Raw genomic sequence first — 23,762 nt, forward strand, 5'->3', positions numbered from 1 at the left:
ATCGCCATGATTACGTCACTATGACCATGATTTAACCATCGGTTCTAACTGGGTTCTACGGCACAGATGTATCTCTCAGGACTGTGGGCTTGCTTCTTCGTGGAGAGTTCAATGGAGATTAGAATCTCAATTTTTATATTCCAGAGTGAAAAACTTTGTAAAAAGGGTGAAGAAAACAGAGTTTTTACTGTATAGTCCAAAAAAAAATTTTCTTCATTCTTAATGAATTTTTCATAAATGTAGGTTCAAGGTACTTTTCCACATTAATACTAAAATAGTTTTCAGTTTAAGAAATTTCGAAAAGTGCATAGTAAGAGTGAGAAAATGCCTTTAGTTAAAAATACTTAACGTGAAATATAAAAAAAAACAATAGCGCCATTCATTGGACCACCGAAATCACATGTAGATAACAGCTTTGATTTTAAAAATAAGATCAAGGATATTTAAATTCCTACGAACCATGTTTTAATGTCATTGGACGTCGTATCTCTTTTCACTTGCATCCCGGTGGAGTTGGCTTTGCAAAGTATTGACGCACGCTACAAGGACCTAAGACGATCACGATTATCCTTTGATAACATTAGAAGCACGTTAAAGTTCATTTCCGACAACACATTCTTCGTATTCGATGGTAAATTCTACAAGCAGTGCCATGGTACACCAATGGGTAATCCGATCTCAGGAATAGCGGCAGACATCGTGGTCGAAGACTTGGAGAAGGACTGCTTGAGGGAGCTCAAAAAACTTGGTTGTGTACCATTGTTTTATTATCGTTACGTTGATGATATTGTGTTGAGTGTAGATAAGGAACACGCAGATCTAGTGCTGCAGGTCTTCAACAGGTACAACCCACATTTAAATTTCACGGTAGAGACGGAGGCTGACATAAGACTAAATTTTCTAGACATGACGTTAATAGTCTACAACAACCCACTACTTACGTACTGGTACCAGAAACCGACTTATACAACGAGATTACTATCATACAACTCCAGGCATTCAATGATGCAAAAAATTAACATCATTTATAATTTGACAGACCGGGCAATTTTGCTGTGTGATGTGTGCTTCCACAACAAAAATTTGTCCCGTATTAGGTACTTATTAGTGCAGAATGATTATCCGAGGTCCGTCGTACAACGCCACATTTTTAAGAGACTTTGACAAATTGCGAAGAAAAATAATGCACAATCTGTACCATGGACCGCTGTGAACCATATTTGCAGGGATAGGAGTCTTCTGAAACTCCCATTAATCGACTCGTTTTTTAATAAGTGCTCGCAAGAACTGAGGAAATTTAACATCGACATAATAGCGACCTCAGAGACCTCGATGTCAACACTAATAAGATTGGGCAAAGACAAAATCGCTACGAGTGAGAGAATAGGAGCTACCTTTTGGAGTGTGCTGAATGTCCGGTAAAATATGCGGATGAGTCGAAGCGACAATTAAAGAAACGTATACATAAACATACAACGGCCAAACCATCGTCGTCTGTGGTGGCCGCTCATCTACATGAAAATCCGGGCCATTCGGTAAAGTGGGCTGAGGCGAAAGTCCTGGCCCCTAATTGGTTAGTCGGCCCTTAATTGGTCGGTATACTGGTCAGTCCTTAATTGATTGACACGCTCAACCCTTAATTGGTTGACGCCTTGTTAACCCTTAATTGGTTAACACCTTTCACTTTGATTTGAGGTGCAAAGGTATTCCGTTGCAATAAGCATACGGTGCCTTTCATCTTTCGTCATTGTGAAAATTAACTCGAGTAATATCTTAGCGCACAGCGCAGTTACGCGACGTATGATAGGGAACTTCTCGCTATTGTCGAAGCTGTCAAGCATTTTGCTTATTATTTGGAATCTGTTAAATTTATTGTGTGTACAGATCATAAACCACTCGCTTACGCGCTCACACAATCTCATGAAACTTCCTCACCTAGGCGAAGACGACACGTTGAATTATTTTGTCAATTTGACATGGAAATTATTTACCTTCCTGGTCCGGAGAATGCTGTCGCCGATGCAATGTCTCGCCTCGAGGAGGCAACCGCGGAGGTACCTGGAACTTCTATAGCCAGTATTGGCATTGAAATACAGATAGATATGATTAATATGCCTACAACTATCTCTTTGAAACAATTAGCTTTTGCACAAGCACATGATGATGAGCTGAAGAACATTAAAACAGATCCTTCTACGTGTAATTTTAAACTGTGGCGAATATTCTGGAAGCCTTCTAACGTAGAAATTTCCGCGGAGCTTACCGGTGAGAGAATTCGGCCTTTTGTTCCCTTTAGCTTGCGTCCAAAGATATTCGAAAATTTTCATAGCTTAGCACACCCGAGTGCTAAAATCACCGAGAAACTTATACGTAAGTTTTATATTGGGCCCAGCATGTCCTCTGATATCGCCCTTTTTTGTAAGGCTTGCGTGGATTGCCAACAGTCTAAAATAACCAGACACAATAAGCCGCAAGCTATGCACTTTAATGCACCAGATGCGCGCTTCCAACATATTCACATTGACTTAGTCGGTCCTTTACCCGAGGTTCGTGGCTATAAATATTTGTTGACGATGATTGATAGATTTTCGCGCTGGCCGGAAGCTATTCCTCTAAAAAACATCGAATCATCAACGGTGGCTGAGGCGTTTGTAAATCATTGGGTGTGTCGTTTCGGCGCGCCGTCTATCGTTACAACAGACCAGGGGGTCAATTCGAGAAAGATATTTTCCAATACGTTTGTCGAGCTTTCGGTATCGAGCGTATCCGCACTACTCCATACCATACGGCCTCGAACGGAATGGTCGAGCGCTTCCATAGGGATCTTAAAAATGCACTAGGTGTAGACAGTCGAGTGGTGAGTGGCTAGATACTTTGCCAGCTGTTTTACTAGGTTTGAGAACTCGTCCGATTTTGGACACAGAGCTCAGCCCCGCTGAGATGTTGTACGGCAACGTTCTTAAAATACCGGGTGTTTTCTGTGAATTTGATGACGATGATGTTGATACTAAAGCTTTCAAAAATACGTTTCTCCGTCACATGATTAGTATAGGTCCTTTTAACGTTGATCATAAAGATGGTAAAAAACCATTTTATTATAGAGACTTAGATACATGTACACACGTGTATAAAATTGTTAATGTTAAAAAAGGATCCATGGTTAGACCGTATACGGGACCGCATAGAGTTATTCATAGGGATCCATCGAGAAAGCACTTTGACATTGTTATAAACGGTGAACAGGTAAAAGTTTCGTCAGAACATTTAAAACCTGCATTTACTACATTAAATGAATTGCCTGGTTTCGAGAATTGGTCGCCTTTACAGCCGCTTGACGACGGTAGTGATGATGTCAATCTTATCGGAGAGAATTTTGTTGTCGGCGACGGCATGGATTTGATCCAACTTGATGAGCAGAACGTTGAACAGGTTCCTTTAAGCAGACAGGGACTAGGTCGCGGTATTCCTGTTGGCGCTGGAGGTACGGCTTTTCGGCCGGGTGAAGTCCCTTAATCTACGCCTAGTCGTGAAAATTCAATCGAATCAAGCGTTCCTCGCGGCTCCGGTAATGGTGAGATTCGCGAGAGCTCTAGTTCTCCGCGGGACTCGGGCACGAATTCGGCTCCGGAGGCTCGCGAGAATCGTATACTTATTTCTGAGTCTGTAAATAATCACCCTGTCGTTATCGACAACGGCCCTGCGCAAGGCGGTCTCCCTGGGTTTGTGGGAGTGCCACCGTCCATCTTTGACACCCGAGAAAATGAAATAATTGTCGACGAGGGCGACTATAGTATTCCCAGCGATATTCTTAATTATGACGAAGTGATGGAAAACTCTCAACCCCCTCATCCTCATGTAGTTTCACGAAAAAGAAAAGTCACCGATTCATCTGACGACTTGTCTCCATCCAAAAAACGTAAATGACACAATCCTTTTTGTTTTTCTGTCGTAGGAAGCTGGTTGAGGAGCTGGAGAGGTTTCGGACCTCGGTGCACACGGCAGTTTGCCGGTCACCGGAGTTTGAGCCTTTTGCTGTCGGCTTGGACGATGCTTTTGCGGAAATTGAGCAGTTATATTTCAAGGCAGACGTTGGCAAATGCGAGCGTATGTCTAGACTCTACGGCAGAGTAGCACCATTTTTGTATAAATTACCCGATTTTCCGATTTTATTCATTAATAATCAGCCAGTTTTGAAATTATTTATGTTTAACATCCCAAAGAAACAGAATGAAAAAGAGCTCATAGAATTACTGAAGCCCACGGGGGCCGATGGTTTTATTATTAAAGATTTTGATAAGCGTGGAAAGTCCACTCGAGCTCATGTATATTGCAGAACCTTAGCTGCTTCTCTTAAATTTCAAACCGCTTCTATTCTTGGCCTCATTGAGACTGGTTTTTTCAGCGCAAAACAGAAGGCTTATATGCCGTGTAAAGCCAAAATTAGGCTGGATAGTGAGGTGTATGGTTTAAATCGACCGACCATTGACATACGTTCAGGAGAACGTCCTAAAAATCACCCATTTATTAAAGCGGCACGTTTCTTGCCTGCACTCTACCCGTTTCTCGACTCAGACACTGCATCCAATCTCACAAATTCACTCTCATATCATCCTCTCGCAGTCGCTTCTTTACTCAAGAACTTTTATGATAACTCTTGGCCTATTTTCGAATATGAAAATGTTGCAAGTTTCATTGAGAAACATTTTACAGAACGTAAACCACGGACTATATTGTTTAATGATAAGAATGCGCCGTCTAACAATGATATTTTGAAAAGAGTACTAGAGTCAATCGACAACGGATGCAGCCGAGGAGACGCGAACGGGAAACGTGCAATGTCCACGGTGGACTTGCAAGCTGTTGCAATTTATCGAAATGTACTAAAAGTATTGATCGAAAAATTTAGTTTTAAGTTATGTATTTTAGGAGAATTTACTTCCACTTTTGAGGAAGTTCTAGCCGGATTGCAAGCTCGCAGGCTTGAGATTACTGGCAACTCTCACTTGCGAGGCAAATTTTTGGCGGCTATCGACGTAGATTGCATAAAGCTGAATAAATGTATTAATTTATCTTTTCAGTCTATGGCTGACGCGTTGAGACGCAATCAAAGACTTCAAGTCTTATTTATGCATGATTGTATTGCTTTTGATTTTCTCAAGCATCTTGATTCGGTGATAGATGCAATCTTCTCAGAAAATAGCACGCTGTTCACGGTGTCCTGGACATTCTCAAAACCACAACTTTATCCTGATCTGGCACAGGATTTTGTAGTATTATTTAATTTAACAAGCTCAATTAAATTCTTGGATATTTCTAATGCTTCTTTTTTTGAACCTAGACTACACGTATTGTTGGGTAGCATTCCAAACTTAGTAGATCTTACAATGATTAATATAAGTTTTAATGAAAAATGTAATTTAGCAGATTTGAAATCTTTGAGACGCCTTACTATAACTTGGGCTAGTGATATTGAGAATGTCCTTGTCTGTTTTCCATTAGAAAGCCTACAGACTCTTCGTTTGACCGGCTACTGGGAATGTCCCCTGTCTACTTGACCGGCTACTGGGAATGTCCAATGACTTGAACTTAGTCTATATTAATTTATATATAAATTAAAATTTTAATATAATTAATAATTATTTTTTAATTATTATAAAAATAGAGTATATTCATAATAATTAAATAATTATAAATATATAAAATATTTATATATTTATTATTATATAATTATTAATATATTAAATATTTATTTATTAATATTAATAAAAATCAAAATGTACTGGTGAATTAAAAATTAAAAGGGAAGTACTGTGGCGTCGGCTACCTTGCCTCCCCTCTCATGCCTGCGCGCACCGACAAGCGCGCGTCGGTTTGACTCGCGGTATGTGGCGAGATATAGTCTAATTACAGAGTATTGTAGACAGTAGTGACGAGAGCACAGGCCAGCCCGGCCGAATAAATTCAATCGTTATTGTTAACAATATCGAGTTTACTTTAATCATTTATTCCATTCTCTCTCTCCCGTCCCGAAGAAGATTACCACCGAACACGCCATTACCCGACGAGGTATGGAGCGTCGGGAAACCTCCTGACTTGGAGCCGAGTCAACGACGAGTCAATCTACACCTACGGATAGACCCGAGCCAACACTTATCATCTCCATACGCACACCGCTAACGAGACACAACATTCAACGAAAATTCAAGATTGACGGTGATTCCTATCAAATTTGTAAAAAATATATGGATCTTCGAAAAATGTGATAGTTTCTTTTTACAAATGTTCAGAGAAAAATGTCTTGGTCGACCGCTCAGAATGCACAAAATCGCAAGCATTGGAAACCAAGTTGCGGAATTTTTAAATTTCGCATTGATTTATTGAAATGATTTGGCAGCGGAATGGTTTCAGAATTAGATTCAACTGCGTATAAAACTAAGGCAGTTTTTGCTCTAACAACTTCATCGCATGATATGCTCATTCCAAAATGATTCATGCTTGTAATAAGAGATTTACTTCGGCAGGTAGAATAAATCGACAATCCATTCATCGCTTGTATAGAGGTTTTATCTCGTCCAATTCCACGAATATAATAGATAGTCTGAAATAATAATAGCAACTGTAAACTGAAACTGTAGACCCTAGAGACTAGCTAATATCATTGCTCATTGATTTGTCAATAATATAAAGGGTTATATGCGTTCAATTGGNCTCAACGTCAATCAGACGCACTCGGCTCGTCGCACGAAGAGCAACTTCATTATCAGGCGAGTCTGTCTCGATCCATTCTGCCTTTTAATTAATGAGTAATAATAAATAGTATATAAATAATATATATAATATTTGGGCCTCTGCCTCATGAGCGGGAGATTTTGAGTTTGAAATTTAAATTTATTTGGACCGCGGGGTAGCACCCCATGAGGCCCAGGTAGAGCATAGTATACATATATCAATGTAAAAAAAAAATATATATTCACAATTAAAAATACAGTAGTGAGCAGAGTGTAGTATAATATCAGTTACATAAGTTGTGAATGTACTAAATACGATGACAAATAACAGTGAACCAGGCTTAGGAGATACGATTGATTCATTGCATGATGCGTATACAAAGCACTCTTTCTCTATAGCCAAAGAATTAGCTCGTTCACTAGTGGATATGGAATCGGGGCAATGTCCTCGAAATGGCAGCAAGTAATCCAGTCCGCCTTATCGAGACAATACAAGAGGTCGTAGAGAAGCGCCCGATATCAATCGATGTGTTGGTGAGGTTGATTTGAAATGGGAGTGAATTGATAATGCGTGAGGCTGTAATGAAAAATGAGTTATGAAGCGATGATATGCGAGGGGTTTTGTAACATAGTAGCGGCGCTTGCCGACGCGATGAATGAGGAACCTGACGATCAGAAGAGAGATTGAAAAGATTGCGAAGCGGGCCAGGTTCACCGCTCTGCAGTATGTTGAGTGCGAGCAGAACAAGCAGGTATTGTCGACGTCTTTTGACCGATAGCCAACCAAGGGCTAAGCGATAAGGTGTCACGTGTTCACGAGCTGGTATAGAGGCCAAAACAAAGCAAACACACGCATTTTGAACGCGCTGAAATTTAAGATCGGACGTAGCCGATATGTCATTTTAGACAGCGGCCGCGTAGTCAAGATGAGGCAAAACCAGTTCCACTGCGAGCCTCGCTCATAGCTGACGATTCAGCGCGTGCCTGTAAAAGCGCAATGAGTACAGAGCAAAGTGGCATTTTGACCTGAGTGAATTAATGTGGTTTGTCCACAACAGCGTGGGACTGATAGTGACGCCAAGGCATTTGATGCTTGACGAGTACGCGATGCTTGTACCATTCAGCGTGATCTTGGGCAGAGCAGCTTTGTCGATGGAAGAGACATAAGCGAGACTGCTGAGAATCATGACCGTGGTTTTAGTCGGGTTCATGTGGAGCTTGTTCTCGGCAGCCCAGGCTGCGACGGTGCTGGCGTCTGAGGTCAATTCAGCTATGAGCTCGTGAATCCTGGATGGAAAGTGGTGCTGCAAAATGGCCGTGTCTTCGGCATAGATGATATGCTTGGAGTGGCGTAGCGCAATATGGAGGTCGTTTATGAATATGGCAAACAGCAGCGGCCCAAGATTGCTGCCTTGTGGTATTCCAGAGGTGGTGAATAGTGGCTCGGAAAGAGCACCATCCTGGCTCTTGACTGATATACTACGATTGCTCAGGTAACTCGAAAACCACTCCACGGCGAGCGCATCACAGCCAAGGCGACGAAGCTTCGAGATGAGCAAGCTATAGTAGTATAGTAGTAGTATAGTAGGCGTATGGATTGAATGTTTTCAGTCTCAGTAGCGTCTGTATGCTTAGCGCGCTATGATTGGCCGGCGTCCGGCAGTGGCGAGACGCTGCTAGTCCCCCTTTACTGCGGCACGTCACGGCAGCGGCTGTGTGTCGACGCTCATGCCTTTGCAACGTCGATACGTCGTTGTGTAACTCTGTCTCTCTCGCACGCGCTGTGCGTGTTAGTGCGAGTTACTCGGTCAAACGACAACGCATGTAATATGACTCATGCTTCCTATACATGTAGGCCTACTGGCTGTATAAGCGCTCATGCCTGCGCTGAGCCCGTACGAAATAAAAATCAAATCGAACTCATTTACAATGTAATGCAGTGTGAGTTGAGGCCGAGGTTAGCGGCCTCGGTACTCACTATCGAAATTTGAAATAAGTCAAAAAGTATCGATTATAATTTGTTGGGAAATAATGAATAGAATCAAAATCGCTGGCAATGTAATGGGAAGTGGGTCGAGGACGCAGCATCGGCCTTGGTACTCACTACCGACATTTGAAATATATCAAAACTATATGGGTTTGGATTTTTTTTTCTGACCCTTGGTAAACGTTTCCAAGCAAGCTAAACATACGACACTTTCGGCTAAAAATGCCGTAATCGCGCGGGGTGGCCGACTTATGCTGGACGCGCTCATATATCAAAATTGATTTTTAAATTGGAAAGCAAATTAAATTAATTATCACGCTATTTAAGACATTTGAGTAAATCATAAATATTAAGTTAGCTGTGCTCGACGGCAGGAGTCATTGATGATGTTATAGCTGTTGAAGATGTCAAAGCGATAATAGCCGTTGATCAATCTAGTTCCACTACTCACGACACTTGAACACACTCGAGATTAATTGTTGCTCAGCTTATATACTTTTAGTTTCACTCTCATGCGTCAACATCTTTCACTCTTGTTTGCAAGAAAGCAGAGGAAAGCGCATGTTGCAATCTTCGACATTGCCCAATACAAATGCTATTTTTGTGGATTTGCCGAATTACGATGCACATTGTTGTGGCGACGATTATTGTTGTTCATTTTCAATGTCGTTTGATGCATGGTCATGCCCTTCAATATTTTTCCTTTGCCGTCATTAATTTACCCGAACTCTTGCATATGCTTATATTCGTTTCATTACGTACATTATCAATTCAACATACTTGTAACATGTCTTATACCAAGCAGCGCTCGCTTATGCGTGCGAACACTCATATAGTATCGCGCTTGCTTTTTGGTGCAAATAGTCATAGAGTCACGCTCGATAATACGTGTGACCATTTATGCTGCTTTGTTCCTATCTAAACGTATGAGATGTACAATTTTGTACGCTACTTGTGACTTGTTTTTGACGCGTCTCTTGCTGGGGCGTTTATTAAATAGATGATCTATGGATCATTACTTCAAGGGCAGGTTTTCATGAAACTAAATAAAAAAATCGATTTTTTTTTCTTACTTAGTTAGCAAATGAGTTAGCAAAATCGATTTGGTTAAATAGTTATAGGCAAAAAATTGTATCAATTTTTAACTTTTTTGCAATTATTTCGGTTCAACCTCCAGCAAATATTATCTAGTTTAAGAGGAACTTCGAATTTTTGGTTTCGAACCAAAACTGAAGGCGCTACTTTGGCGCCCGTTGAGCTATCTTTTTTTAACACCACCTCCATTAGGGTGGAGCGAAGTGGGCGAAAAATTTTAGATCACTTTGGAATAGTGTTCAAAGTTCATCTTTTACACAAACAAAACAACAGCCGTTCGCTAGACTTTAGCAAATGATATTTTCTACTGCAACCAGACCGTAAAACTCCGTTTTTTCGTATTTTTTCGTTTTTCTCGAATGAAAATTGAACTTTAAGCCAAATAAACGAAATAAAACGTACCGGACCCTTATAAATTGATCCAACCTTTTTTAAAATACAATAACAATCAGTTTTGATTGTTATAGTTACTCTTAAAAACTCTTGTCTTACTGGTATAGCTCCAATAACGACGATTTTTCGACTTTTTTTGCGATTTTTTGTGCATTTTCGATATCGTCCCGAATGCGTAATCTGTAATAAAAAACAAGTCTGAGACCGGTAATCGCTTTGTCAAGAAGTACACTTTGAAGGTACAAACGCTCATTTTGATCGAGCTATCTACTTATAAAAAAGAGAACGGCCGAAAAGTGAAGCCGCGTAAAACGACCTCTGATTGGCTGACACTGACGACGACGCCCGACGCGAGCCGACTCTATACGAGTGCCTGTGCTGCTAACTGTCAACAGACAGTTAGTACTTGAGTAACCTCAAAATTCGAATGAAAAAATTGACGCGCGCGAAGCGCGTTTGAAACGTACTATTTCTGAACTATTTCTGAATCTTAAACTAACCTCAAAACACAAATAAAAAAATTGATACGCGCGGAGCGCGTCTTAAACGTCTAGTAAGGAAAAAAACGTACCGGACTAGATTTCAGTATATTCACAGTTTATTATGCAAATAGTGTATCGGACAATTTATCACGAGAACTGTACTTTTTTTATTCTAAAATATATTATGTTAATGAATATAAAAACATACAATCAAAAATACAATTTTTATTTCATAGTTTAATTTAAGCAAAAAGAATTAAAAATTGTATTACTACAAAATATACAAATTTCATTCAACGGCAAATTCTTTTTTTGTATTAAACATGGGCATCCGAGAGCGAGATTGCAAAGTGGATCGTATGAAACCGTCTCTATTTTCTTGACCACAAACCTTCTTCAAGTCTTCTCCTTCTCCTAGCTCAAAAACTACTATACATTGTATCTAACGTACATAAGAAGTTTTTTTTTCAAATTTTTTGAACGAATCGATAGTGCCAATTTTCGATAGCATGGAAAAATAGTATAAGGAGTGTAAAAAATGGCTGATGTTTTAGCTCGGTACGTTTTTTTCCTTATAGCTCGATCAAAATGAGCGTTTGTACCTTCAAAGTGTACTTCTTGACAAAGCGATTACCGGTCTCAGACTTGTTTTTTATTACAGATTACGCATTCGGGACGATATCGAAAATGCACAAAAAATCGCAAAAAAAGTCGAAAGATCGTCGTTACTGGGGCTATACCAGTAACACAAGAGTTTTTAGGAGTAACTATAACAATCAAAACTGATTGTTATTGTATTTTAAAAAAGGTTGGATCAATTTATAAGGGTCCGGTACGTTTTATTTCGTTTATTTGGCTTAAAGTTCAATTTTTATTCGAGAAAAACGAAAAAATACGAAAAAACGGAGTTTGACATTCTGGTTGCAGTAGAAAATATCATTTGCCAACGTCTAGCGAACGGCTGTTGTTTTGTTTGTGTAAAAGATAAACTTTGAACACTATTCCAAAGTGATCTAAAATTTTTCGCCTTTTTCGCTCCACCCTAACCTCCATTAAACGCTGCTAGGGAATGAATAATTCGATATTTTGGTCTGAAAAAATTTGTAAATATAGTTAAATACATACTTCATTCGTGCCAAAAAACTTGACTGCCTTATTCACTTCCTTCCACAAAAAAAAATCACGAAAAACACATCATTTTTAAGGCGCTAGATGAGAGCGTCCCTTTGAGGATGTTTATCCACTCTCGCATTTCCACCAAAACTCCAGAAAAAACATCCCGTATAACAATTCTTAAAAATTTTGCTGAAAAACCTTTGTGATGAATAGAATAATTTGAAATGCGAAATTTAATTATCTCAGTCATTTTGGAAGATACATTTCTTCAGTCTTTTCAAACCGAAAGAAACAAAGAAACTGATTAAAATGTGTTAACATAAACATATGTGAAAATGTATTCAATTTAAAGTCAATTAAATCATTGTATAATATATTCAAAGTATTGAAATATTTTTGAGGTTTATCGAGCAAATACTGTAATAGAAAACTTTATTATGGGGAAAGATATTGTAGAAATATTTATAGTAAAAATGGATCATAAAAAAAAAGATTATGAAACATTACAAAAAAAAATGTCTGCCTACCGTCGAATGGCGTAGTGTACCTCCAAGTTCTCTCTCAAAAAGTGTCACTAAAAGCACATCAAAAAGCTTCATCGAATCTAAGCACGAAGTCTAGCCAATCAATCTGATCACAGAATAAGATGGATCAGCCACTACTGAAGAAAATGATACTGTTTCGGTGCATATGGCTTGAGCTGGAGGGACTGTTTTTCCAGCCACAGCTGAGGTCAAGATCATAACAGATTCTGGCCTTAACCGAAGCAGTAACAGTTACAGTCACAGAATTACAAGCATCAAAATTTGCAATTTTTCTGTTCGGTGCAAGGAGATAAATGGAAGACCGGGCTTGACTGGGTGCGATGAGGTTGAGGACTCCCTTCCTTCAACAAATTGTGCAATTCATCGATACGTGTGGCCTTCTTAGAGTCAGTACAAAACTCAATACTTGAGTACAACGTGAAGCATACAGTTATTCTAATCAGTAATTCTTCGTTGACTCGCTGTTACCCAGATCACTTACACAGGATCATTCTTCAAGAAGGCGTTCAACTAATGCATTGAAATCGGATTTTCGGTGTTGCTTTGTTGCTGCAGACGACATCAAGGCAGGGGGCTATTTTGAATCTATGTTTTTATATATTCACACCTTTTCTGTATCGGATCGTCTTTGAATTTTTACTACGCGCGCTCCGTTAGGGGTCCTCATCGATCTTTCTAACGATTGCAGATTCACTTTTTTATTGACGGTGCTGTAAGAAACACAGCCAAATTTGACCTGAACTCACTTCATTTACAGCGCAAAGTTATTCTAATCTCTGTATAATTGCAGTGATACCATAGTGAGCTTATTTAAACTCACAATCAGTGTAAGTGTAAGCGTAGGTGACTCCAATCATTTCTCTCGCTATTGCTATTGAACAATGCACTGAAAATAAATTTAAAGGTGCTCCAACTAAATGCCAAAAGTTATATTATTTAAAACAATTCGTCAATGCATACAATTTTACGTTTTTATCTAAAAAAAAAAATAAAAAAAAAATAAATAAAAAAAGAGCATGTTTATCGTGTTGATTTGATCACGACGGTGTTACTAACTAAGTAAATAATTTTTTCTTGATTTTAATAATTGTATTGTTACATTTTTTCAGTTTTAGGACAAGCACTCTTGCAATGCTTAGTTTGTCTTTTGCCATTTCTTGATCACGATTCGATTGATACTTTAGCTTATACTATTTCAAGTGCAATTGTAGTGGTGGACGAAGATATGCATCAAGAAATCATAAACTATTTATGTTTTCACATATTTCCGTTTACAATTGGTAAGTTATAAATTTAAATCATATTTAATATTTGTTTTAATTTATGTTTTTAATTCAAACTATTAATTGCAGGTCGTAGAACTGTTGACGAATCTATAAATTATTCAAGTCAATCGGTGTCAGCCGTCATTATGATAATATTTGAATATTCAAAAAGTACTGGTGAGCATAATTTTTTTCAATCTTTATGCCAATTACGAACGATATAGATGTCGTATTGTGGAGGCAATTCAGAATTTCGCTTCATAGTTAAAATGAGAAATAATGATAATAATAGTAATAACATTGAAGTGTGGAGTGTTTTTGTTATTGCCTTTCAATGAAGTTTCAAAAATTCCATAAATCCAATTTTTTACTTCAATTGAAGTAGATTTGTCGTTCATGAAACGTTGTAAAATGGTATTTTTTTTTTTTTTTTTTTTTTTTTTTTTTTTTTTTTTTTTTTTTTTTTTTTTTTTTTTTTTTTTTTTTTTTTTTTTTTTTTTTTTTTTTTTTTTTTTTTTTTTTTTTTTTTTTTTTTTTTTTTTTTTTTTTTTTTTTTTTTTTTTTTTTTTTTTTTTTTTTTTTTTTTTTTTTTTTTTTTTTTTTTTTTTTTTTTTTTTTTTTTTTTTTTTTTTTTTTTTTTTTTTTTTTTTTTTTTTTTTTTTTTTTTTTTTTTTTTTTTTTTTTTTTTTTTTTTTTTTTTTTTTTTTTTTTTTTTAATGGGAGCGATGGGCTCAGTTTATTCGAAAAGAAAAATGTATTACAATACATTTGCGTATTTTTGCTACATAAGTTATGTAAGGTAAGAGGTGGAGAGATAAATATAAAACAGAAAGTGTGATAGACCCATCGACATCTCCTTCTGCCCCTGTTTGACCCCCGCGGGACCGCCGTTGGGCATTACTTCGCGGGGAGGGGCTGGGCTGGTCCACCAAGCTCGTCACGTTTGCACTGTTTGTTGTTTCGTCTTCTTCATGCCGCGTCGTCCGGTCATCTTCTTCTGGCCATCTCTTCGGCTCTCAGTCTCGTTATGACTGATTTGGCGAAGGTGGCTACCGCAAGCCAGTTTTTTTTGTCTGCTAGCATTAGCTGGACGACATTCTCCGGCCTGGCAACTTCTTGGAGCTGACGGTGGAGCTTTTCTCTTTCCTCCTCAAATCGAGTGCAGTGGAAGAACACGTGCTCTGCGTTTTCGACCGTGTTGGGGCAGGCCGGGCAATCCGCGCTGGCGTTGCGGTCGTAGCGCTGGCTTTGATGTTTGAAGTAGCCATGGCCTGTCAGGAGCTGGGTGAGGTGATAGTCTACCTCTCCGTGTCTCCTGTCTATCCACAAACTGATGTTTGGGATCAGCCTGTGCGTCCATCGTCCTTTAGTCGAGCGATCCCATCGGCTCTGCCATCTTCTTAATGTCTCCTGGCGTTCTTCAGCTCTCGCATCTTCGTGGCGACGCTGATAGAGCCGGCTACGCTCGTCTGCCAGTAAGGCCAGCGGTGGTATGCTGGCAACGACGTAGGTAGCGTCGTACGAGAGGTGCGGGCGACCACTGATGACACGTAGGCAGGCTCGCCGATGGATTGCTTCCGCCCGACGGATGCCGGCCCATGTTTCGGCTCCGCAGCTCCAGATGGGGGCGCCGTAGAGGAGGATCGAGTCGACGACGTTTGCGTAGAGCCGCCTTCGACTGCTCCTGGGGCCACCGATGGTCGGCATGATCTGCGAGAGGGCAGCCGCCACTCTCGATGCCTTCTCGCTTGCCGCTCGGAGGTGATCATTGAACGTCATCCTAGCGTCCAGTTGCACGCCCAGGTAGCGGATGCAGGGAGAGGAGGCGATGAAGCAGTCGCCTACTTCGATGGTGATGGTCTCCAACCTCCTCTTCTTCGATAGCAGCAGGGCCTCAGTCTTGTGGTCCGCCGTCTCGAGGCCTAGCCCCCACAGCGCGTCGCGTACTCTTGCGATGGCGCGGCTAAGCATGTCCTCGACCTCGTACGTCGTCCCCGGTTGTAAAATGGTATTAATAAGTAGTACATCTATCATTCTCCAATGTTACATTTTATTTTTCTTCTTTTACTATTTTCACTGTAACATTAAATTTTATGCGTCAACCTGTAGCCTTCATGATTTTTTTTATCAGATTAATATAAATATCTTATGTGTTCAAAATTATCTCGAAGAGAAATAAAAAGGAATGTTTCCGTATCGAGCGGCACGGATTTATTTCGAACCGTGTAGCATGGCATAGTCTGTGGCATAAGGAAATACGTCCAGCAATGTCATTCAATAATACCAGAGACTAGTGGCTTGCGGTTTTTACATCAATGACTCTAGGAATATTCCATATCGAGCTATTGGATTGCAGCAAAAATATTGAATGTAACTTTTAGTTCGGCACTCATATTTTTGCAATATCTATGGAGCGCCGTGTATAATTTCCGTCTCTCTCTCGCTGACAGTATTAGTCGAATCAATGAAAATCTGTCCCTATGTTAGAAAAAAATAAATTCGCAACCAGAATTTTATGTCGGATTCTTATTCTGGGCACCATATACAACTGATTTTCATAAAATGCCATTCTTGATTGTTCCTGCGTTTTTGTTTATAAGCGTTTAAAAATGCAAAAAACCGATTAAAATTTCTAACTCGTAAAGTGTAAGTTTCGGAATAAAATGTTTCAAACAATAAATGTAGGCATTTTTAAGACCTTCATTCTGGTTTTTTTTCGTCCATTTGTTGATTCTCTAAGCCGAAGAAACCTCTAAAAGTGGCCGTTTTTAAATTGTTTATAATTATTTATTGAAACGTGCTATAACAGTGAAATCATTTACAAAAGTAGCCCTCGTTACGCAGAATCCAAATCATTTTTCGAAACCTCGCTAGGTACATTATTTATCGAGATATTGTATTTGTTTATTAAAAAACACTTCCCTAAAGATTGTTAATTATCTCTCAGTTAGCTCGACATACAAAGACTAGAAAGAGCGCAAATGAAAGAAGAAAGAGTTAATATTCAATCATAAAAACGATAATTTGTTCATGAAGACTCGCAAAATAAACATCAGATATGAACGGATACGAAAATTCTTATAAACAAATTAATTTATCTGCCAAACCAGAAATCGTAAGTGAAATTGAATTTCAGCATCTTGTTCCTGGCATTTTTACGCAAATTTAAAAAAAAAATTTACTTCTCTAATTATATAAAAAGTGAAGTTAGGTTTTCTTTTTAAAAATCACCACGGCTTTATTTATTAAGAGCTGAAATTTGCTATACATTCGAACGAAATGTTGAACTTTTATATGTAAACGAATGCAACTATCAATCACAGTTATTTTTGCAACGATAATAATATTAACTAACGAAATATTCTGACTCCATCATGCACTCGCATGGGCAGCGGAAAGGGGAAAGGTTGAAGCGAGCTGTTCCGGCTGCTTAAAAAACTTAAAATTTACTTTTCAAATTGAAGCGCGCTGGAAAAAATAACAGTACAGTAACGCCACCGCTCGCAGCACGTGGGTTTCAGCATATCTTTTGTCTCTCTCAATAACAATCAATAACAGTCAATAACAGTCTGCTGACTGCTTCTTGATTTTCCAATTGCTAAAAATTACAATTTTTTGAAAGTGAAAAAAGTACATGTACAGTGAAGTTATATCTTTGCAACTTGACATAGTGTTACATAATAAATCTATGATGATGCTTCAATAGCTTTTTATGATAATTTGACATTTTTAGCAGTTCAAATTCAAGAAATACAGCAATACATATGTAAATTGACATATATTCATCAGTGTATACGTATGTCACTGTACTTTATGTATGTGTATATGACTGTATCATGTACATTATTCATGTATATTGTTGGATGTGATGAACAAGATTAGTGATAATTGATCAATTTTGAGTAATTTTTTTCCAACTATAGTGAATAAGTAGAGGACTGAGTTTAAGTTCTAATGTGAGATTGTTTATATTTGTGTGAAAAGTTGATTTGGACATAATCAACTTAGTTACCAGTTTCCACATAAAGCCCATATTGCGTATACTAACATTTTAGTACAACTTATAAAATGTAGTGATGAAATTGTCACATTTGGCTTGTGTGTCTCTCTGGGATAATTGAACATTGTCCTTGTGAGTCTAATATGTTAAAAATTCAAGTTGAATAACAGTTTTTTATTGTCCAAAAAGTTTAAAGTAGCCTCAGTGACATAAGAGTATCATTATGACATAAACTGGTGTATTTTTTTTTTTTTTTAACTCTTGGGCAGATACGTTTTATCTCAAAATTGCTTTGTTGCCGTAACTTTCCATGTGAACCATTTGAGCAAATGAGCTGAAATTTTCAAGGATTGTTCTACATGAGAATGGCTACAAACGCAAGCACTTTCAAAGGTATTGGGACAAATGAGCACTTTGTTCAGGCTATATTGTAGCATCACCTGTCATTTTATCATATATATTAATGAATAAATGTGTATATGTGGCTGGCAAATTGTGTATAACTAATTAAAAAATCTGAAAGTGCTTGCGTTTGTAACCACACATCTAATGATCAAAATGAGACCCTGAGGACCATGATTGAACCATCGGTTCTAGCTGGAACCTACGGCACAGGGGTACCTGTCAGATCTGTGGGCTTGTTTCATTGAGGAGGGTTCTATGGTGACTGGGACTTCAATTTACATTTACCAAATTAAAAAACTTTTGAAAAAGAGTGAAAAAAACAGAGTTTTCTCTGTTTATTCAAAAAAAAATTTTTTTTCTTCATTTTTAATAAATTTTTTACAAATGTAGGTTTAAGGTACCTTTCCCTCCTTAAGAAAAAAAACCCTTCTTTTACGAGTAAAAAATTCAAGAAGATTTGGTGTTCCAACCGCCATTTTGTTTACTTAAACTTTATTTTCTCCAATCTAAATCATGATAACTTTTAGTTTAGGGTCCATGGATGCTCAATTTGCACCCGAGACGCCAGGACTTCAATGATTTCCATGTGAAAATTTGAAAAGAAAATAATTTTTTTTTTTCGAAACCACGTTTTTTTTATAAAACCATCCATAACTTTCGACCGGTTGGTTACATAAAAAATCTGACACCAGATTTAAAAAGGACATTTAATTTTGCGTAGATTATGGCTACTCGCAATTTTTTCAGACCCCATTTTCAACAAAAATATAACGCCTCAAAAAAGTATCGAAAAAGTGTCCGACCCGGACTTCATGGGTTAAACGGTACATCCTCTGCAATTTCTATTTGTATAAGTTTATACACCTTATCATCTTCGCTCAATTCATGATATTGTTCCATAATATCCTCACGTCACTTAAAGTTCCCAATCATCCTTGGTATGAAATGATAAAAAAATGTTATAATTTAATTAAATACTTAAAAAATATATCAGCCAAAAAGTATTTCTTTCATAAAAATTTAGGCACAATAGAAAAGAAACGAATATTAGTGCATGCTCATTCGAATGGTTTTTCTTGTGGAAGCGTTCAGAAGTTTAAGAATAACTAGTAAATCATTGTTCTCCAATAATGTTAGAACATGAATATAATTACTTCTTAATGTTTATCAATAGTATGCCGCAATAAACTCGATCATCGATAATACCAAATGATTCAATTGCAGAGACAAAAAATTAATAACACTACGTAGTAAAAAAAGCAATTAACGAAGACTTACACCATAATTTTCATCATCATTTCCTACTGTTTCGAGTGATTCATTCGTTTCTGAACTGCCATTATATTTGAAAGGGGAGTTTCATCAGTGCTGAAGGAAGTTGCTGACGAATCTGAATCCTATAACACTTTATTATTTTGAGAAAACTTTCTTTCTTCTTTCATTATATGTTATACCTCGGGTGAATTATTTGATTTTTTTTAACTGTATGCGGTGATACCCTCAAAAAATCAGCTTTATTTACGGAATCATGCACACTCACTGATTCAGCCGATGGTCCATCTTCAATTTGTGGACTATTTTATGACTTTTGAATAATTTCACGGACCAGCTATATTCATAATTTAAGTATATATAATCGTTGATTTTTCAAAGTCATAGGCCATCCATAAAAACGAAATTATGGGAGTTATATTTGCTTCATAATTACGACGCCACGTTTCATTTCCTGAATTAGAGTCAGTAGAAGAGCTTGAACTCATTCTTTTTCGTTTTGCTTCTAAGTCTTAAAATGGGTAGTTCCAGGCGTTGATATAGATACAAATTTGCGTCTTAAATTATATTGGGGCATTGTTATCGATATGTTGCGTATATAATCTGTACAAAATAAAAAATAAATCCTCTTCGAGTAATAACGGTAAGACTCCTCGATCGGATGCAGATAAGAGAATGTAAAAAAATTCATTGAACTTTTCATATGAACGTCTTCAATGTTTCACGAATGAGCTAAACCTTCATTTTCATTTCAAAATGACTATGAAATAAACTGCTGAAAACTTCATGAATAATAATGACGAAATTTCTGTAGAATTAAGCATTTCTAATCCTCACAAATTTAATAAAGATTGCGACTGACAGCTGACCCGGGGGGGGGGGGGGGCNGGGGGGGGGGGGGGGGCAAAGCCGCAAATCTTCTGTCGTTGAATAAATTTAATACAGAACCACCTTACCTGGTCGATTACTCCCTGAGGGGATATTGGGCCCGTCGTCAGTGCGAGTTTGCTGTAGACTCGCTGACATTCCGTTGAACTCCGGCAACTTGCTCTGAAATCCGAAAAGAAATGTCACGAAATAAGTAGACTAGGATGTCAATTAAATGTGATGCATTATTTAATTCAAGGCCCGATTGTCCGGAAAACCACTTCAAATTGCCCAACGGGCGATGATTCACAATACTACGTGGAAAGACACAAGTTTGATCAAACTTTATTTCCAACTTTGCCCACCAGGGGCGCACTCAACATTCACGTCTATCGTATCTCGTGATGTGGTCCTAATCGGCCGAGTCAATATCGTCGACGATGGCGAGTGTACGTGTACTGACGTGACGTGGCACTCGAGCACTGATCTCGGCGATAGGATTTGTATACTGTCGCGAGCAATCTGCGCTGATGTTACAGGCCCGGATGCCAAACGCAATTCATATAACGATATTTGATTTTTTGGTCCTACAATTTTTGGATTCACGATTGTTTGGATATTTTGGATTTTAGACCTATTTTTGCCATTGGATCTTACGGTCTGGATTTTTTGGATTAGAACTTTTGTACCTCAATCATCAAAAGTAGCATTCGATCGTCAGGCCCACGTTTACCTTTTGATGATATTGTATATCCAATGAACAAAACTTCAGAAACACCAAAAACAGATTTTTGCACGTTAATTACCAGGCCATACCAGGAAAAACGTTCAAATACCGAACGCAAATGTTGCTTATGTTCTTCATAAGAATGAAAATAAAAAATAATATCGTCCATATATGGTCAAATCCAACAATAAAATGCAGTTTCGTTAACAAAAAAGGTGAAATTTTCTCTTGCGTTTCCAGCGGTCCTGGTCCCTGCAAAATGTCCCTAGAATTCCTAGGAGCAAAATAAACGAGTGAGCATGAAATTTGAAGATAGGTAATTTTTTTTGGTCACTTTTGCGTTTTAAACTCCGAAAAGTCATCTTTCCACGCAAATACGACTTATCACTCGATTTCCAAGTCGTTTAAAAAGTATGAAAACTCATTTAAAAAAAGTAACTGAATACTGTGTTCGATAGGAAATTTACTCAGCTTTCCAAAGTTAGATTTTCCAAAATATCCAATTTTCACCGAGAAAATCGCCATCAAACATTGAGGTTTAAATATATCGGAAAAATCTGTACAGAAAAGTGAATTTTTTGGTTTATTTTTTATTTTTTCTTATGAAAATTAAATACATGTCAAAAAAACGAAAATTGAATGTATGTCGAAAAATTTGACATAACCATGGAAAAGTAAAGCAAATTTCCTATCGAAAAGATATCTTCATTTATTTTTTGAGTCGAATTACAATCTTAACAAGCAGATTTTAATTGCTCTGTCCTCCGTTTACTGTTCTCCAGCTGCTTTCAGAGCGGTCTTGAGGTTTTTAGCGTTGCTCGCTACAATTGAAATTTGCTCGTTATTCAGCAAAGATATAATAGCGTATAATAAGCAAAGATATTATCGCAAAATTTCACTCAATGATAAAAATTAAACAAGTGAGACGCCTGGAGTGGCATCAGCACTACCCCTTTTTGAATGAATTTTAGAAGAAATTAAGGTATGAATTGTTAAAAAAAAAGTAAATCCTTATCAGTATATATTTCTCGAAGACACAATACGCTAAGAGATAAACAGGAGAGAAGCGACTCGACGAGCACGCGGTAGCATAAAAGCACATTACGCAGCGGGACGAGATAAGCGCACGACGTAAAGACGCAAGGACAACTCTTTTTTCCGCAACGATCGGTCAATTCGTAGGCATTACATCGTACGCGCTGCACATACGTGAAATAAAGCAACCGTAAAACTTGATATTAGCTTCAGCGTTGGTTTCAGTGGGCTCTACGCTTACAGTCTATGCCGAGTAAGCGCCACGGTGGCGAGAAATTGAAGCGCGCAGTCAAGCAGTCACTACTATAAGCGCGAAGTTATTTTTGAACTTATTAGATCAATATTAATAACTGAATGATGAATTAAATAGTAGGTATTGTTATTAATAATTGTTATAATATTTATAAATTCTAAAATGGTACATTGATTAACATAGATGCAGAGCCCGTGTTTGGCTTTGTTAATGTTTTCTTGCCGGTGCATCATCATTTTATACCGTATTAATCTAGTGTACATTTTGATCTAATATATATTAACAAATAAAAACGATGCGCATATATTTACATAACGTGTGCAAACATCGCTCGACTATTTCTTCGTTAAAAGTATCATATAAGAGATTGTTCGTATAATAATGTAAGATACACCATATCATTAATCAAAAAAATCAAATAAAAGCAACACATTAACAAAAAATTTATGAATAGGATCATGTTTATGTTTAGAAGATAAAGCTGAAAAAAAATTTGAAAATTCCTTCGCGCACATAGATCGCTGACCGCTTAACTGCGGCTTGAATGTTTCGGTTTCTCGCCACTGGCGGCGCTTATTTGGCATAGACTGTGAGCGTAGAGCCAACTGAAACCAACGCTGATTAGCTTTGTATTGCGATATGTCAGAGAATAAACGCATATTATTTCATAGGTCGAACAGGCCGCGTTTGCGATCGAGCACGGTAAACAAGATCACCTTCCAAGTCAGAATGCGAAAAAACGTACAGAAAATAAATGAAACTTGATACATCAAAATGTAGAAATGGAAATAAAAATAAAACACGGAAATCACTAAAAGTATTTCAATCATGATCATTAATATATTATATTTTATTTTCAGCTCAGCACGGTCAATTACTTGAATGCCTAATGGCATTAAAAACAGATGTAGTCAAAGATATTTTATGCGTTATTGCATATGGCACGATATCTGCAAGACTATCCGCAGTCAAATTACTGTTTTATTACTGGCCTACGCTTATCCCAAACAGCATTGAAAGAAGATCAATGACACTAAAATTTGAATGTAAGTTAAAAATATATACATTTTTAAGCTTGCTTAGTATTTATTTTTGGGCAAATGACCGTTTAAAAATAATATAATAGTAAAACTCGACTACTACTCTTATAGATAAAATTGTAATGATATATCGACCAGCGCTGTCAATAAGTACATTTTTGTGTACGTTTGGTGGTCCAAAAAAATGGACTTGAAGGTCTATTTTCTACTTATTCTAATGAAAATGTAAATTATCGAAAAATCCAACTGCACCATGGAAAGCTGAGAAAATTTTCTATCGAAACCATATGTTTATTTATTTTTCCAAACAAATCAAAATGTCATACGAGCGAGTTACAAGTTACAGTCACAGAGCAAGGCTGGAAATCACACCGAGCGACCGAGCGCTAACTAAAACCTCCCGTATTTTCTTTAGTTTTCATCAAAAGTACTCTCTGAAAACTACTATACCCGATGTAAAGAGACCTCATCTTTCGATTGGAATAATAAAAAAAAACAAAAAAGTGTCTTTTTTCGAGATATTGAGCTCTAAATGTTTGATAGCAATTTTCC

At 37.6% G+C, this 23,762-nt stretch overlaps 1 protein-coding gene across 1 annotated transcript in view; it reads left to right on the forward strand.

Moving 5' to 3' along the window:
- The window catches only part of LOC106651126 (protein unc-79 homolog), a 73,393-nt gene that overhangs the window by 43,511 nt on the left and 6,120 nt on the right, over positions 1 to 23,762 (forward strand). The window contains exons 4-6 of the mRNA XM_023458853.1: positions 13,456 to 13,626; positions 13,699 to 13,788; positions 23,031 to 23,216. Coding sequence (XP_023314621.1) covers positions 13,456 to 13,626; positions 13,699 to 13,788; positions 23,031 to 23,216 — 447 coding nt within the window. The remainder of the gene's footprint in view (positions 1 to 13,455; positions 13,627 to 13,698; positions 13,789 to 23,030; positions 23,217 to 23,762) is intronic.

This window comes from Trichogramma pretiosum, unplaced genomic scaffold (genome assembly GCF_000599845.2).
Source record: "Trichogramma pretiosum strain Unisexual culture from Peru unplaced genomic scaffold, Tpre_2.0 scaffold25, whole genome shotgun sequence".
NCBI lineage: Eukaryota > Metazoa > Arthropoda > Insecta > Hymenoptera > Trichogrammatidae > Trichogramma > Trichogramma pretiosum.